At 33.5% G+C, this 16292-nt stretch overlaps 3 protein-coding genes across 11 annotated transcripts; 1 reads left to right on the forward strand and 2 right to left on the reverse strand.

Annotated features, from left to right (window-relative positions):
• On the reverse strand, positions 1–1534 carry LOC127264131 (UDP-glycosyltransferase 89A2-like). Its single transcript, XM_051293533.1, has one exon. The coding sequence runs from the start codon at positions 1532–1534 to the stop codon at positions 107–109; it is 1428 nt and encodes a 475-aa protein (XP_051149490.1). The 3' UTR covers positions 1–106.
• A 229-nt stretch (positions 1535–1763) lies between these two features.
• LOC127264130 (amino acid transporter AVT6A-like) lies at positions 1764–4037 on the reverse strand. Its single transcript, XM_051293532.1, has 5 exons — positions 3135–4037; positions 2888–3040; positions 2592–2798; positions 2039–2504; positions 1764–1950 (listed from the first exon to the last, which is right to left on the reverse strand). Exons 1-5 carry the CDS (start codon positions 3592–3594, stop codon positions 1764–1766), a joined length of 1473 nt encoding a protein of 490 aa, XP_051149489.1. The 5' UTR covers positions 3595–4037.
• Positions 4038–9269: 5232 nt separating this feature from the next.
• Positions 9270–16257, forward strand: LOC127263646 (putative B3 domain-containing protein Os03g0621600). Of its 9 annotated transcripts, none has more exons than XM_051292769.1 (8): positions 9270–9400; positions 10766–10859; positions 11329–11691; positions 11783–11864; positions 12267–13736; positions 14307–14676; positions 15357–15488; positions 15675–16257. In XM_051292769.1, exons 5-8 carry the CDS (start codon positions 13623–13625, stop codon positions 15935–15937), a joined length of 879 nt encoding a protein of 292 aa, XP_051148726.1. In that variant the 5' UTR covers positions 9270–9400; positions 10766–10859; positions 11329–11691; positions 11783–11864; positions 12267–13622; the 3' UTR covers positions 15938–16257. The 9 variants fall into 9 exon arrangements, with proteins under 9 accessions (XP_051148726.1, XP_051148727.1, XP_051148723.1 ...); XM_051292770.1 differs by having other exon boundaries at positions 12274–13736; XM_051292766.1 differs by lacking the exon at positions 11329–11691 and having other exon boundaries at positions 11783–13316; positions 13593–13736.
• Positions 16258–16292: the final 35 nt, after the last annotated feature.

The raw sequence follows: 16292 nt of genomic DNA on the forward strand, positions 1-16292 counted from the left end.
TTTGTTTATTAATTTATGTATTTATAATATACTATAATTTTTTTTTTTTTCAAATAAAATAAAGAGTGTTTATATTACATCATTCCTCACTTTCTTCAAATACTTGCTACTTCTTTTTAAGATGTTCAATTTCTTGAACAAGCCTATCCAAATCTGTGTCAGAAGATCCACCACCCATGGTGGCTGCCATGGCCATATCTCTCAGCTCCTTCACCCCAACCCTCTCCACACCACCCCCCTCCATCGTCTCCGAGATCTTCCGAGCCAACTCTGCAGGATCGGGCACTTCTTCATCACCCTCAAACACAACCACAGCAGCCCTCTTATATTCCACCAACAGCTTAGCATTCACAAACTGGTCTGCCTCCATAGGCCAACCCAGAATCATCACCCCTGCAACTATCGCCTCCAAAACCGAGTTCCATCCACAGTGACTCAAGAACCCCCCCACTGCAGGGTGGCTCAGGATCGCCGCCTGTGGGACCCACCCCTCCACAACCACCCCCCTACCCTGAACCCGGTTCTTGAACCCTTCTGGGACTGTCCCATACCCTTCGGACAGTTGCTGGGCAGTCGGTGGTTTGAATGCCCAAACGAACCTAACATGGCTCATATCGAGTGCTGTGGCTAGTGCCTCCATTTGGGACTTTTTGAGCAACTTCTGGCTCCCAAAACAGACGTAGAGAACACAGTTATCATCGTTCTTGTTCTTGTTCTTCCACTGGTCCAGCCATGGGATCACTTCTTCTTTATCTGTGTAGGTTTCTTCCCTCGCCCTCAAACCTCCCATGTTCAGTGGGCCTACGCAGTACATCCTTGCGTGGCCTGATTTTCTGATCAAGTGCTGCAAGAACTCGTTCTCTAAGTCATGGAATGAGTTGAAAACTGAAGCCCAGCTCGAAGTGTTGCCACACATCAAAGTGGTGATCACTTCATGACTTGGGTCACTTGGCCCTAATGCTCTGTACCTTTTGTACAGGGAAGGTAGCTGCTGCCAATTGAACGCCGGCGACCTCGGCAGATCGGAGAACTTAATCTCAGTCCCGGGGACGGCCATTTTAGGGTTTGGAAGTGACCAGAGAGAGTCGAAAACTGCGGTCAGGAGTGCTCCGGAGGAGTAGAAAACAATCCTTGGAATCCCCATCTGGGCTGCCAGGTTATGAGTCCATCCGAGGAAAAAATCAGAGAGGATCGCCATGGGAGGGTTGTGGTGAGACCTGAACCACTGAATTATGGGGTCTTGGAGTCCTTTTAGAGCAGACATGATGGGGATGTTGCCATGGTTGCCGATTTCGCGGACGTTTTCGACCCCCGGGGGGATGGGTGGGTGGGAATTTGATGGGAAGGGGAGAATTAGGGTTTCGATTGAGGGGTTGGAGGAGAGGAGGGGGTTTAAGATTTCGAGATTCTTAGGGGTGACAAGAATCGTGATTCGTAGGCCACGGCGGGAGAGGTGGTCGGTGAGATCTAGAAGGGGAAGCATGTGACCCTGCGCGGGGAATGGGAAGACAAGGATGTGAGGATGATCGGACATGGCTTCCGAGAGACAGAAAAAGTTGCTGTAAGAACACACAAGATTCTGTACAAAGACTTTTCTTCTTCCTTAAAAGAATTTTAAGTATAAAACAATGGACGCACACACCCAAATTCCGTACACCCGAAGGATACTACTAAAGTGTATTTCAGTAGTAGGTATGAGCTAAAGCTATTACAAGCCATATATATATATATATATATTAGTTCTTACAATATGATTAACAATCTCAGCCCTTCCAGGCGGCGGCGCCGCTGCCGCCAAATCGACGAGTGAGCATTCCGGAAGGCGACGAGTTCTCCTTAAAGATGGAGACCGAATCGCTATATATCGCCATCAGATCGGCAAACGCGGCCAGAATCACCATCAAGATCGCGGCGATCTTGTCTTTCCTCGATCCTATCCTCGGAGCATCCCTGAATAATCGCGACATGAGTAAAAAACAGAGGTTTCCTGTCAATTATAATTGAAACGGGATTGTACATTGTTCGTTCGTCGGATTACCTTAAAGCTATTACAGCCGGGAAGATGAACGCCAGGCAAACGGAGGCTGTTGCGCCGGTGAATTGGAAGGCGTCCCAAATGCTCGGGATAAAGTTTGCACCGAGGAACGCAACGGTAATAAGCGCAATCGTGATCGTCGCGAACCGGACATTGCTGTCTGCCAAACGGGTGGAGGACGGGAATAGCAGCCCGTCCATATTCAGTCGGAGTGGGTAGAAGATCACCGGGTAGACCAGCATCAAATGCAGCGCGTAGCTGACGCGCACGACGTCATTTAACAACGAGCTGAAAGGGATGCCGAGATCGGTGCTGAAGTTGGCCAGCACATCGTCGAGGGTATTGTCGCCGAACAGAAGGAACCCGAAGAAGCTGATCATTATGTACGTGATCGAGCATAATAACAACGACGCGCGGACAACGGGCTTTATGTCCGCAGGATTGTCCAATTCGTTCTCGATATTATGCACTGCAGAAAGGAACCCGATCAGCGGTCATTGTCATCATCTAACATTCGACAGCAACATGTAACGACGCGATAAGATGCTGAATCTACCGTTGAAATGGCAGACGTAAGCCGTGACGAGGACGGGGACGGCGGTGAAGAGCGCCCCGATCGAATCGATATCAGTTGTGACTTTCGGGAGCAATCTCGGCATCTCGATCGATCCCTGGATGCATTTCGCCACGGCAATGCCGGCCGTGACGACGAGGAAAACTAGCGCTAGAAGAACCGCCACCGCCGACGTGTGCCGAAGAGAATCTGCAGTAGAAACACCATAGGCAATAATTAAAAAAATTCGAGTAGCTACGATTCTCAGGTTATTAAAAATATATAGATATATTACTTACCAATGCGTTTGAAGCAGGCCAGAGGAGTGAACACAGAGAGAGTTGTGACAACAAGAACAAAGAACCGGCCGGTCCACCAGTGCGGACCGAACCAGCCTTCCAATACTCCGGCGTGGTGGACGCCGTCCGACGACGATCCCGACAGCACATCACCTTCAAAATTCAGATTATGCGAAATCAATTCCCAAATTACAGAGTTAGATTCAGATACAGATATATATTTTTATGTATATGTTTTTTTAGGTACCGATGATGATCATGTAGACAACGAGCAATCCGATGTTATTTATAACGACGCAGGCTTGGAGGAGCCGGCGGCCGAAATCGCCGTAGGCGGCGGCCATGACATCTCCGTAGGAGGTGGCGCCGCCGGCTTTGCTGAAGCGCATCAACATCCGTACGGAGAAATCCGTGAGGGCAGCGACGAGGATAATCGCGGCAATGCCGAGGGCGAGCCCTAGGACCTTCATCGTCGCCGGAAGCGCCATTATCCCGGCGCCGATGATGGTGGTGGAGAGATTGAAAACCGCTCCGGCGAACGAGGCGCCGTCGAATTCCCGATCCCCAAACCCGCCGCCGCCGCTGCTGCTGCTGCTGCTCTCTCCCTTCCTCAGAAGAGGCGTTCTCTCGTCGGCGATTCTCACCCCCACCGCATCGTCTCCCCCAGCCCTCACCGGCGGCGAATCTCTCCGATCTTCAACCGTCATAATTTTTAATCCAGATTTCAAAACCCTAAATCAGAATAAAAGCTCGGAATCGCAGGACAAAAACAAAATCCCCAACAAAACACAAGGAATTACAGAAAGATCAGATAGGCGGAGACACGTAGACGACAGTCAGCATTGGATCGAGGATATGAATTAATAGATGGGGTGGGTGGTTTAATTGTCGTGTTGAAATTGGGTTAGTGCTGAGTGAATGGAAGAAATGTGTGATGGGATATGTGGCGAACGGTACACGTTGCCCAATCACTACACCTCACTTTCATTCGTGGATATAAAATGCAGCTGATTTCACAGCTGTCTGCAGATTTTTTGTAGCCGGGACGACTGGAGGATTGATCTTGATGGTGGGTGCACCGTTTCTACGGAGTTCTAGAAACATTCTTGAGGTTCGTACTGTTAATTCAACCCATAATTTCTGAGTTTAGTTTCAACTGTTCGAAAACTATTTATGATAACATAGACAAATAAATAAATAAAAGTTATGTTGTGTTTTTTTTTTTTTTTTTAATTTTTACCGTGTCTTTTTACTTAAAAAAAAAAAAAAAAAAAAAAATTGTATCGTATCAAATAATTATTTTTTTATTTTTTATATTATATTACAAATTTATTTTATATTTAAAATATCACATCAACCTCTATTTATATCCCATCAAATAATATTAAAATTTAATTTTTTACTATTAAAAATCCAAAAACTAAAACCACGCCATATATTACTTTAGTGGTATTTTAACATTGTTATTAAAATATGAAAAAATACATATTATGATAAAATGGACAAAAGAAATAAAAACATATAATTGAAACGAATGGAAAATTAGAACATATTTATCAATTATTATTGTGTACTTCATTCTTTATTCAATAATGTTCATATTTATTAATGATAATAACTATTTAATATTATACAAATTATTCTTCAAAATATGTATTAGTGTAGATATATTGTAAAATACCAACAGAAATAATTATATAATTTTATTTTTAGTAACAACAGTAATATTTACGATGAATGTACTTCTATATTACATATAGATAATTGTATTGATAATATAAAAATAATATTTTATATTAAATTATTTTTAAGATAAATAAAAATATATATTATATATATTGTGTTAATATATATTTTTTATTTTTCACAATGCTTATGAAAAAGACGTGCACTCAAAAGTAAAGTAGACAAAGAAACTCTTAATAATTATATACTCTCTCCGCCCGCTCAAGATGACTCATTTGGTTAAGGACACATTTAGTGTAGATTAGTAAATTATTAATAATAAATTATGATATTATTTTATTATTTTTATATGAGTAGTGTTGTTGGCATTTTAAATATTTTTAGTATTATATATCAATAAAATATATGTAGATAATAAAATTTTATATAATATTTATTTATAATTAACTTAAAACTTTTATTAAAAATAAAAAGTTTTAAATATAGATAAAAATATTTATTTATTAAGAAGTGAGATAGAAATAAAGGGTTTTGAGTGGGTCATATGTGTAAGATGTTATAAATTTAATTAAATTGATTTTTATATATTAAATATGTTTAACATGAATAAATTTACTAAAAATATAAAGGGATCGTTTTTAATGGAACAGACAAAAAAAAAGAGTCATATGTAGCGGCGGACAAAGTATATATTTTCTAATATATGTATTTAATAGGATATATAATATTGTGAAAAAATAAATAATATAAAAAAAAATCAATTTATTAGTGTGCTTTTACAAATAATAAACACAAAAAAATAATTTATCATCCATTGTCCGACGGTTATAAACTAGTACTCCCTCCTTCTCATGTAATATGGGTGTATTACTATAGACACGAGAATTTAGGTAAAGTATAATTAATAACTAATTAAGAAGTGTATTAGTAAAAATAATTATAAATTAAGATAAGTAAATAATTTAATTAAAATTAAAAAAATTATAAAATTTAAAATTTAAAATACGATTAAAATGTATAATTATATTTCCAAAAATAGAAAGGATAAGTTACATATGACGGACAAAAATATAAAATATGGACAAATTACGTGGGACGAAGGAGTACTATATACCCATGATTCATAGGGTGCTGACAGCTAAAACTATTTTTATAATGTTGTATAAGTTACTTTATCGCTTGGAGGCTTTGCAGATTATATATTTTATGAGAATAATTTAGGGTGTGTTTTCTTTTTTTTATGACACATGTTTTAAAAAAATAAATATATTATATATATTTATTATTTTTATATTAATTAAATAATTTTTTATATTTCATCTAAAAAAAAATATTATTTTAAATTATTTTACAAAATAAACATACCTAGTAATTCTGTAATTGATGATTTGATATTATAAATATATTATATCTTCCGTTTGACTAAGTATATCACTTTATTCAGATACGGAAACTAAAAAGTAATAATATTTTTTATTCTTTTTGTTTCATTTACCATGTTCACATTTTCATTTTTGTCTGTCGCACTTAGTCTTTCACTTTTCTTTTTGGAAAAAAATTATACACTTTAATCTCATTTTAAATTTTTTAATTTATATTTTAAAAATTTTAATTAGATTAATTAGGTATCTTAATCTAATTTAAAATTATTTTTATTATAGGATAATTATTTTACTAATACATTTTTTATTATTTACTAATTATACCCTTCATAAATTCTCGTATCTATCGTAGATGGACAGGATAGCCAGGACGAATGGATTACTTTATAAGTAGGGTAAGTAGAAAATGAATGAAAATATTATAATAAAATTTATTAAAAAATCGATTACACGACGATGCAATAAATAGAAAAATAGTAGCAAAATAATTATTATTTGTTGAAAGATGAATAATAAAACTGCTGATAATATAATATTTATTATAAATAAATTATTCATAAATTTAGTAGACATTAAAAAAAGAAAAAGAAAAAAAAAAGTCATAATTATAGCATATTGATAGAGTAAATATTTGTATAAATGGTTAATTAAAAATGCTACTATATGTTCATTATTGTTTAAATATTTTAATTATCATATCAAAGTTTTCAATTGCAATTTTTCAAAATATTAATAATAAATACAAATATTTTATACAAAAGTAAAAAAATAAAAAATCAAATACTCATTATAAAAAGTTAAAAAATAATTTTTAAAAATTAAAAAGTTAAATATTCAATCTAAAATAATATATTATATTTTTTAGACAAATTTTTATATCACACACCAACAATCATTTAATATACTCAAATTTATTTAATATGATGTATGAAATGGTATGATTTAGATTGTTGATTAGGTTTAACCAACACCGTGTTGATTTACCCTAATCAACTCATAAAAAGTGCTAGACAATATATATGGTTCTTTAAAATTATATGTTCAACATTATATTGAAAGTATTGATTCAGCATTGGAACACAACTTGTATTGATTGAAGCTAGAAAAAATTATATTGAATATGAAAAAGATATAATCCTATTCAATATTATTAGGTTTAATTCCTAATTATCATAATTTTTTTTTTCAAAAATACGCTAGGATTTGAACCTATGATTTTACAGTCACGAGTCAATTCCATACTACCAAATCATCTTTTCCGGAAATGCATTTATCCTCTTTATTGCACCAATAGTAATGTATTAAGGGTGTGTTTGTTTGGAGATTTGAATTTTGAGTTGGGATTTGAATAGTAAAAATTTTAAATTTGAATAGTTGTATGATTTGATATAAATAGGTCTTGATGTGATGTTTTGAATGTAAAATTAATTTTTAGTATAATATAAAAGATAAAAAATAAGTATTTGATTTGATATTTTTGGGAAAAAAATGGGATGAATAGCAGAAATCTAATCCAATCCCCCAAACAAACACACTATAAATGTATTGTGAGTCATATTTTGTTATGTTTTGCCATTTTATTCTAGATGCAAATAATATGCTATGGACGAATTTGGAGTAGATCTTGTATATATATCAAAATTACTAGGGTTGTGTTTCTTTCACTTAAAATTTTAAAATTTTATTACTTGAACTATGTATTTTTTTAATTTTTTTTTTTATCTTTTAAAATATTCTATCATATATTATGTTAATATAAAACTTAGATCAAATATTTTTAAACTAAAAAAAAAGACTCTAAATTCTACTCATTCCTATAAAAAAACACTTAAAAAAATTAGATATAAAACATATTATGTCTTCCACAAAATAAGATTTCTTCATATTTGATAGAACATAATTTATAAAAAACAATATGAACATAATTATAAAAAAACAAAAATCATTATTTTTCGAAATTGATTATTCAGTTAGTAAAAATACATTGACCGTATAAATGAATTAATTGGTATTTTTTCAATTATTTGAACTTGAAATTATTTAAAAATTTTGAGCTAAATTGTAATATGGACAAATTAAATTAATTAATATGTAATTAATCTAAGAAAAATATTGGAATAAACACATTAATAATGATGTGTATAAATGTTATTATGACTAATTAAGTTGACCAGAAGAGTGATCGTAGAAGAGTGGTCGAGACGTACGAGTGCAGGTGAGTCACATGTGTGCATGCCGCCCACTTGGACCGGACATGAAACTCGAGGATGGTGGGCCTTGGGTTTTGGGGCCAGGAAAATTGTGAAAACGATGTTTGTTCGAAAATCTAAGTTTATATTCAAATTTATTTATTGTTTTTTTATAAGACAAGTCTGATCAGAGTTCAAACTCTTGGCCCAAGTGAAGACAATTCAAATAGTTTCTTTGGCCGGTCAAACATCTATATGTTCCATTGCAATCATGAACAAAAATTGCGCATAGCCGTTATGTTGCTAATCATAACTGATGTTATAACCAAAGATCACACCTCCAACCATAATTATGAGTGGACTCTCTTTGTGAAAAGGTTCTCCCTCTTCGTTCGAAGATATTTTCATAGCTTCTTTTTTTTTTTTTCTTCTCTCAAAGCTTCTTCATCTGTTAGCCTTATTTGCAAACTATCATAGCATTTTAGTTCAGATATATTCTCGTTTTAATTCATCATAATTTTGATAATTTGAAGTGTCACTCTCATTAGAGACAAAAAATTTATCTTTGGAAATAAAAATGTAACTATTTTGCGGAGAGAATACCTCAATTCAACTTCTTAGAAATTTTGAGGAATTATATTTTTATCCAAAAGAGGCGGTAATAATTATATTTATTAATTTTTATTAAAATAATGATTAAAGATTAAAATTGAATTACTTTTAATAAATAAAAGATGTGTCCTTTGAAATTAAAATTGACACTGAATATATAAAAGACCAAAAATATATTTTACTGATATTTAAATATAACTTATTCTACAAATTCTAATAATTTTAATATTTCAAAATTATTATAAAAATTAGTATAACATTAATTAATATCTTAAAATTTAAATATATTATTATTTATATATTATTAGATACTAAAAAACACATAATTTTTTTTTTATAAATTTTACTTTTTATAAAATAGTAAAAGTAATAAAAGAAAAATAATGACTATAATGATTGTTAGAAAATAAAAAAATTTAAATATTGATATGAATAATGTGATAATAAAGTTAAATAACATAAATGTGATAATAAGAAATAATTATCCTCCTATTCAAATCACCATATAAAAGTTTAAAATGCGTCCGTGGTCACTTCATCCATTTTATCAATGAAATGAGCCCAAAACAGAAACAAACCCTAGCTGCGAATCTCGGACTCGTCAGTATTCAGCCGTCTCCATCCGGCAGATCTCGTTTTGTCCGGTAAACTGTTTCGAGCGTTCTCTGTCGAATTTTCTCTATGTAATTTTATTTTGTATGCACCAATGGCCCTTCGCAGCTGTAAGAAATGAGCTGCGAGGAAAATTTCGAGATTAGGTAGCTCGGTGCTATAAAGAATGTTTTGGCAGAAAAATTAACGGCAGGAATTTACTCCTTACTATTCCTGCTTCATTCTGCCAAAACAATATTTTTTTACTGTTGTATTTGGAATTTATTCATTGGATGTGAGAAGAAAAATGATGAGATGATCGCAAATCCGAATCACAGAACTCGAATTCTGTAATGGAATTATGATCTTCGATGTTCTCTGATTGATTGTTTTCGCCAACTCATTCAATCGTTGATGTCTTTGGTGTATTTGCTGCATTTTATGTTCATAATGCTAACTAATACCTAAAATTATTAATGATCAATTTTATTTTATGTTCATAATGCTACTAATTCCTAAAATGTACATGTTACAAATTTCAATTAAATTTATTGTTTGTTCAATCAATTTCACATTTAACTGAAAAAATAAAAATAAGATTGATTGAATAATGTTAAAGTTGTTGTTCTTTCCTTCCCGCGAAAAATTATTGCTTTATTTTTTTAGTAGATCAAATAATGATAGTATTTTATTTACTAGTGTGTAAGAAATTTTGACAAGTTTTCTTTTCTGTTTTGCAATTTATGTATAAAATTATAGTATACTTAATGATATTTTGTAGTTTATATAAAAGTTGTGGGTGTATTTGATTATGATTTTAAACTTATTTTAACACTATTTAGCTCACACAAGTTTTAATAAAAATATATTATTTACTTTCACAAAATATCATATCAAATACTATTTAAACTCCAATTTAAAATCAAAACAAAGATATGAAATTACAAAATATATGCATCTGATTGAGACAAAAAATGTATAAAGTATTGTATCAGTCGGAAAAAAAAAAAAAAAAAGATGCTCATACTTTGGACAAAGTTTTAATGTGAATAGGTAATAGTTGATATTTTTGTCTTTTATAGGAAAAAAAGATAAAAAGAAGGCAAAAAGTAGATGCAATTTTTACGAGAATACTTTCAGATGATAGATTTTTGACAGAAGGAGAATGTAATATTATATATATGGCATATTTATAAGTGTGTGTGCATATAGATATATATATATATTATCTTTGTATGTAAGTATATACATATGTATGTAAAAATTATATATAAGAGATGCATATATATATATAGTTGTTTATTATATATATGGCATGCATATATTATGGATTTCCTTCAAAAGCTTTCTTCTCTGTTCAACTATGCTCACACTCACACACTTGATCCTTTATCCCTACACTACCCTGGCCTTTTCAGATGGGCGGCTGCTGCAAGTGCAATCTGCATCAGATGGGTTCAAAATTCATTCGCTACCATAATACAAGGCAGATGAACAAGTTTTCCATGTCTAGTACAGTGACTTAACTTCACCACTCAACTTGTTTCCTCTGTTTTTCAAATGTTGGAAATGTATCTTCTGATTTTGTATTCTCTCATAGAATTTTTTCATTAATCATGACAATCTGATGCTCTTTAACCAATGACCTGTTCCACCACCATACACCACTGTGTAAAGAATTCAGTTTTCACATGAATGCAATGATGTGCTTGTTCTCTGCATCTATTTCTTATGTCTGTTTTGCTCCATTTACTAGTCTGTTTTGAACTGGTCTTGTGTTTTCTTAATTAACATGGGTTGGCTCTAGGCATGTTAACAATCTATTAAGGAGTGGGTGTAATGTAAGTCAAACATGAAGCCACATATAGATTCAGTGTGGTACAGTTTAGTTTTCATATTTGTTAATTCTAATGTTGTGCTAATTATGTTTCTGATCACTTTGAGACCACGATCTTAACAAAGAATATGCATTGGTATTTAGGTACTTAAATGGGGAGCATTTTTTTGTTCCATTGTTCCCTCATCATTCTTCAGCACGATCCCTTCAGCACAAAAAAAAGGAGTCTCAAACTACTTTGCTATGCAATTGTGCTAGAGGAAATGTTGCGATTTCGTAATGGTTGTAGCCTAGTGATCTCACCTATCGCATTTCTACTAATAAACTCTGTTTCTTCTTTTCAAAAATAAAAAACAAAAATGATGCAAGTGCATGTGAAATGGCCAAGTTTAACTATGAAATGCCCAAGATGAACAACAAGTCCTGTATAAAAGGTGTTTCTGAGGGTAAACCAACTAAGATGAATTATGCAAGCTCCATGGATAAATGGAGTTCTGGATTAAAAGTGTACGGCACTCAAATGCCCTCCAACCATACATATATGATTTACCAAATAATCCTCAGATGTGGTTTTCTCATTCGTTGTGATTATACTCAGGTATTGCTGCTACAAGCTGTGAGAAAATAAGGCCACGAAGAGCAAAACAAATAGCGGTAAATTGGGGCCATTACTTGCGCAGGTATTTCTAGTAGACAGGGAGAGAGAGTGCCTAAGGACAGTCATATAACTGAAGTTTGAAAAAAAATTAAAATAATAAGATAATGTTTCTGTTTTGAAATTCATAAATGGGAAACTATTGATTATTAACTGGAGAGCATTTTTCCAATGAAAACTGTATCAGATTAGATATGAATGCAGTTTAATACTGAAAATTTGGTGTTTTGTGCTTAAGAATTGAGGCAATTCAATGGTCCAAGTCTCGCAGCAAGGTTGATGGTGTTCAAATTGATTAAACCTATCATGTAATGGAATAAATATTGTACTGGATTTGAAGATCTGTAATGTAGTTCTTTCTTTGTGATTTAGAAAATGTATGTATGTTTTTTGTATGGATATGGTTGATTCAATCATAAAAACAAAGAGCGCAGGCCAGGTGGAAGCTGCAGGAACCTTGATTGTTGCAGTTGGAATTTGGAACTTGGATTGCATTTACATGTGCTGCTCTTTCCATCCTGATGAAGCTTCACATTTAAGGAGTCTCATTGTTTTTATGAATTTGTGGGGTTTCTTATCACTCATGGTACGTTCAGTTTCTGTTATGGAATAATAGTTTTATAGAATCATGTTGAAAGATTATACTTGTCACAATGATGGTAAAGGATTAACTATCCACATATGTACTATTCATCGAGCATTGCCCTTGTTTAATAGATGTGTCTAAAATTTTAATGTTCCCCTGTTGTTGTCCTTTTAAAGACGTGTTTACGCCTTTTTATACTAAATGTTTATCAAAGGCATTTTTTCCGCCCTCTTTTTGTATTTGGGAAGTGTAACCCTGAAAGGACATTGGAGGCTATATATAGCCCCTGATTCCCTCTTAAAGCATCCACCGGCGAGAACCTTTAGATTTACACATCTTCGTCCATCTCCTCAGGTATGTTTTTGGTTGTTCTAGGTTTTTTCGCTTTATGTTTTGTGAGATTTTTCGTGTCTTGCCTTTACAATTTTTTATATTCATGTTGCTTTAGTTGTATTCTTTTCCAATGGCGTTTCTTCGCCTTGTAGTTTACCGTCATGTTTGAATCAGTTTTCACGATCTACTATTTTATTTTTACCTTTTTGTTTCGATGTTTTTTTTGTTTATTGATTCATTTTTTGTATGGAAATATGAGTAGATTTCTTAAGTTGGTGTAGCGACTGTTATTGTTAGGGAAATTATGATTCAACACTAAATTGAGTAGATCTATGAATATATCCAAGTTGTTTTGATTCTTCTTTTTTTCTTTCTTTATATGGGATAAATGTTAAAATTTCTCAATATGATGAATTTACTTTGAATGGTTATTTTTTCAAAAATTGCATCTAATTTATGGATTGTGAGCAAAGTACTGTTGCAAGCTATTAACATTGCACAAGCACGAGCACACATCTCCACATTGTCCTGTGCTTTATGGGATGCGTTTGCAGCAAGGTACATCTTCACTTTAAAAAACATGAATCTATATGTTTCTTTCTTGTTGGTGGAAAATATTTATGGAGGGGGATTTTCAAGTCATGCAAACTGTACCATGGGTATGTTATATAAACATTCAAGATAAACTTAAAGATTAAAATTATTCTAGAGGGCATTAATTAGAAACAATTTCAAGTATTTTTTACATGTGTGCTCTTATGCACTCTTGAATGTTCTTATTTTCATTGACCATAACTTTTATCTTATATGGATCTCATGTAACTGCTTTTTTAGCTCTTAGATTAATCAAGGTGAAAAAAACAAATGGATTATAGAGGCATAGAGTGTTCTGAGTGCTCAATCTCAAATCTAATCCAGAAAGAGCCACCGATAAGCCGTTTTTTCCTAGTATTGTATGCTGACTTCTCACAAGCACTGGTACTCTCTCTCTCTCTCTCTCTCTCTCTCTAAATTTACAGGTTTTCAAAGTCTAGTTTGGCTATTGATCATTCATGTTAAGTTTATCGTCTATTTCTAGTCTTAAACCATGGGATGTACTTGGTTTTATAATGCTGCTTGTAATCACATGGCAATGTGTACTGTGTAGTAAATGTTATTTTTAGGAAGAAAACATGATTTGGCAAACAATTTCTGAACCTTAAAATAATTAATCTCGTTAAATCAAACCCCTATTTATCATTTTCTATATTACACTAAAAATCAATTCATCACGTCTAACACCTATTTGTATCACATCATATAACTATTCCAATTCAAAATTTTTACTATTCAAATTCGAAAGCAAAATCCAAACCCCTAAACAAACATACTTTTTAGTATTCTCTTATCACCACCAACTTGTCTTGAGTACTAGATGATTACTTTTTGGATGTTTGCTAGCCACTTTGCATCCACTGAACCAAAGATCTATGCAGACAAAATTCTTCTATATGTGTGCTGAAACTTTTTGCTTAAAGATGTCTCACGAAAATTCTGATATATTTGCAGTACTTGCCATCTGCATTTGCGGCAAGAGTGGTGCACTTGGCAGGTAAAGAAATTGAGCTAGAGGATATGTGTGGGCAGAGATGGCCTGCGACTCTTTCATTTGTTGGCCGTACGTTATCATTAGTGAAGGGATGGAGTAGTTTTTATAGAGTCCATGATCTCAGGAAAGGATATGTCTTGGTATTTACCTACATAAAAGGGAGTCATTTTCATGTTCAAATATATGCCAAAACTGCCTGTGAAAGAACCAAGTTAAGCTATGAAAGGCCCCAGACAAACAATCATGGCTGCACTCATTCAGCTCCTGAAAACAGAAGTGTTGAGGGGACGTCCAAAAGTAAGGGGGGCCCTGTTTCCAATATCAAGAATGGTGAGATAACATGCACTTCCCTACTTGTTTCCTCTAGTTTCTAATGTCGAAGATAAATCTAACGCAATTCTGTTTTAGAAGATATTGTCCTTCTCTCCTATAGGTACACTTGATATTGTTGTGTGAGAACATTCAATAGAACATTGCATATTTATCTTCATTCTATTTTTCTTTCTCACATCAATTAATGCTGCTATAGTTATTAGGCTAATGTTTATTGCTTTGGGTTCTCATGAAACACTGGTTGGTGTCCATACTGTGAATGCATAAACAATCTATTAAGGGTGTGTTTGTTTGGGGGTTTGGATTTTAAGTTGGGATTTGAATAGTAAAAATTTTGAATTTGGTAGTTGTATGATGTGATATAAATAGGTGTTGATGTAATGTTTTGAATGTAAAATTAATTTTTAGTATAATATAAAAAAAATAAAATAGGTGTTTAATTTGATATTTTTTGGGGAAAATTTTGGATGAATAGTAGGATTTTGGTAAAATCCTTCAAAAGAACAAACCGTAAGAAGGAGCTGGTGTTGAAACACAAATCTTATAGCTTTATTATGTGAATTTTATTTTTAACATCAATAATTATATTCCTTACAAAGTTGCATATCATTTTTATTGTATGTCCTGTAAGCAAGGCGCCTAACTTCCAATTTATTGTCTGTTCTATAATTTACAAGGTGCAGGAAATGGAAAAGGAAAAGAAAAAGAAAAAGAGCCAAATATTGGAAAGAAGAGGACGCCCAGTGATTCTAATGCAGCCCCATCTGTGGGTACAAGTGGCAACCCTGCAAAGCCGAGGAGGATGCGTGGTACTTTGGCTCTCTTCTTTGCATTTCATCTTTTAATGCATTGCAAATTCTTGAATATACTATACTAACCGAAGTATTTTGCTTACCATTTGCATTTGCCTTTCATTATGCTATACTTATTGGTTTTGGCTATATATATGGCCATCAATACTTGAGTTTAACATTCCATTCCATCTCATGGTGTAGGAAAGAAGAAGCCGCGTGAAGGTATCCGAAAGGGGACAAGGGGGGATGCATATGGGCTTTCGAAGCCTGCCAATCTTGAAGCATGCTACAAGCCTGTTGAGCTTGTAAGTCTCCCGAGGGTGCAACGGGAACGTGGGGAAGGGGAGGCAACGGTAGCAGGAATAGGTGCCGGTGTCAAAAGAGCTGATCCATCTAACAATGGGTACAAGATAGATCCAACCTATTTGAAGTCTCTGGGCTCAAAGCCACCAGGAGTTTATTGATGGAAACTTGGTACTGAAGATCTTTGCAAATCTCCCAGGCAGGCAACTATCCTCTAGTGTTATTTTGGGAATTATTTCTGGTTTATGCATATCACTATTATTATTTGTTGAATTATTATATTGGAATTGTGGGGAGGAGTGGGCACTCATTCATGTTCATATTTATATTTCCATTGCATGGAGTGTTGTTTGGATATCTTTTGTTAGGTTTTTGTGGGATCGAGTGGTTGGAGGTATGGTTTTCTCGATTTGTTGAATTGTAATGACATTAAATCTTGCATTTCATTTTATTTGGTGAAGTTGTTGGAATTGAGTGATTGTATATACTCCTCGTCCGACTAATTTAATTTTTTAA

Source organism: Andrographis paniculata, unplaced genomic scaffold (genome assembly GCF_009805555.1).
Source record: "Andrographis paniculata isolate CXL003 unplaced genomic scaffold, ASM980555v1 Contig69END, whole genome shotgun sequence".
In the NCBI taxonomy this organism is placed as follows: Eukaryota; Viridiplantae; Streptophyta; class Magnoliopsida; order Lamiales; family Acanthaceae; genus Andrographis; species Andrographis paniculata.

What these genes read in the sequence shown, in the direction of transcription:
- LOC127264130 (XM_051293532.1), bottom strand. Translation starts at nt 3,594, where the DNA reads ATGACGGTTGAAGATCGGAGAGATTCGCCGCCGGTGAGGGCTGGGGGA. An exon ending in TGTCTACATGATCATCATCG is followed by an intron (nt 3,041 to 3,134) that starts GTACCTAAAAAA and finishes TGAATTTTGAAG; the next exon opens with GTGATGTGCTGTCGGGATCG. An exon ending in CCGGCTGTAATAGCTTTAAG is followed by an intron (nt 1,951 to 2,038) that starts GTAATCCGACGA and finishes GCGATTATTCAG; the next exon opens with GGATGCTCCGAGGATAGGAT.
- LOC127263646 (XM_051292769.1), top strand. Translation starts at nt 13,623, where the DNA reads ATGGATTATAGAGGCATAGAGTGTTCTGAGTGCTCAATCTCAAATCTA. An exon ending in TGTTTCCAATATCAAGAATG is followed by an intron (nt 14,677 to 15,356) that starts GTGAGATAACAT and finishes ATAATTTACAAG; the next exon opens with GTGCAGGAAATGGAAAAGGA. An exon ending in AAAGCCGAGGAGGATGCGTG is followed by an intron (nt 15,489 to 15,674) that starts GTACTTTGGCTC and finishes CTCATGGTGTAG; the next exon opens with GAAAGAAGAAGCCGCGTGAA.
- LOC127264131 (XM_051293533.1), bottom strand. Translation starts at nt 1,534, where the DNA reads ATGTCCGATCATCCTCACATCCTTGTCTTCCCATTCCCCGCGCAGGGT.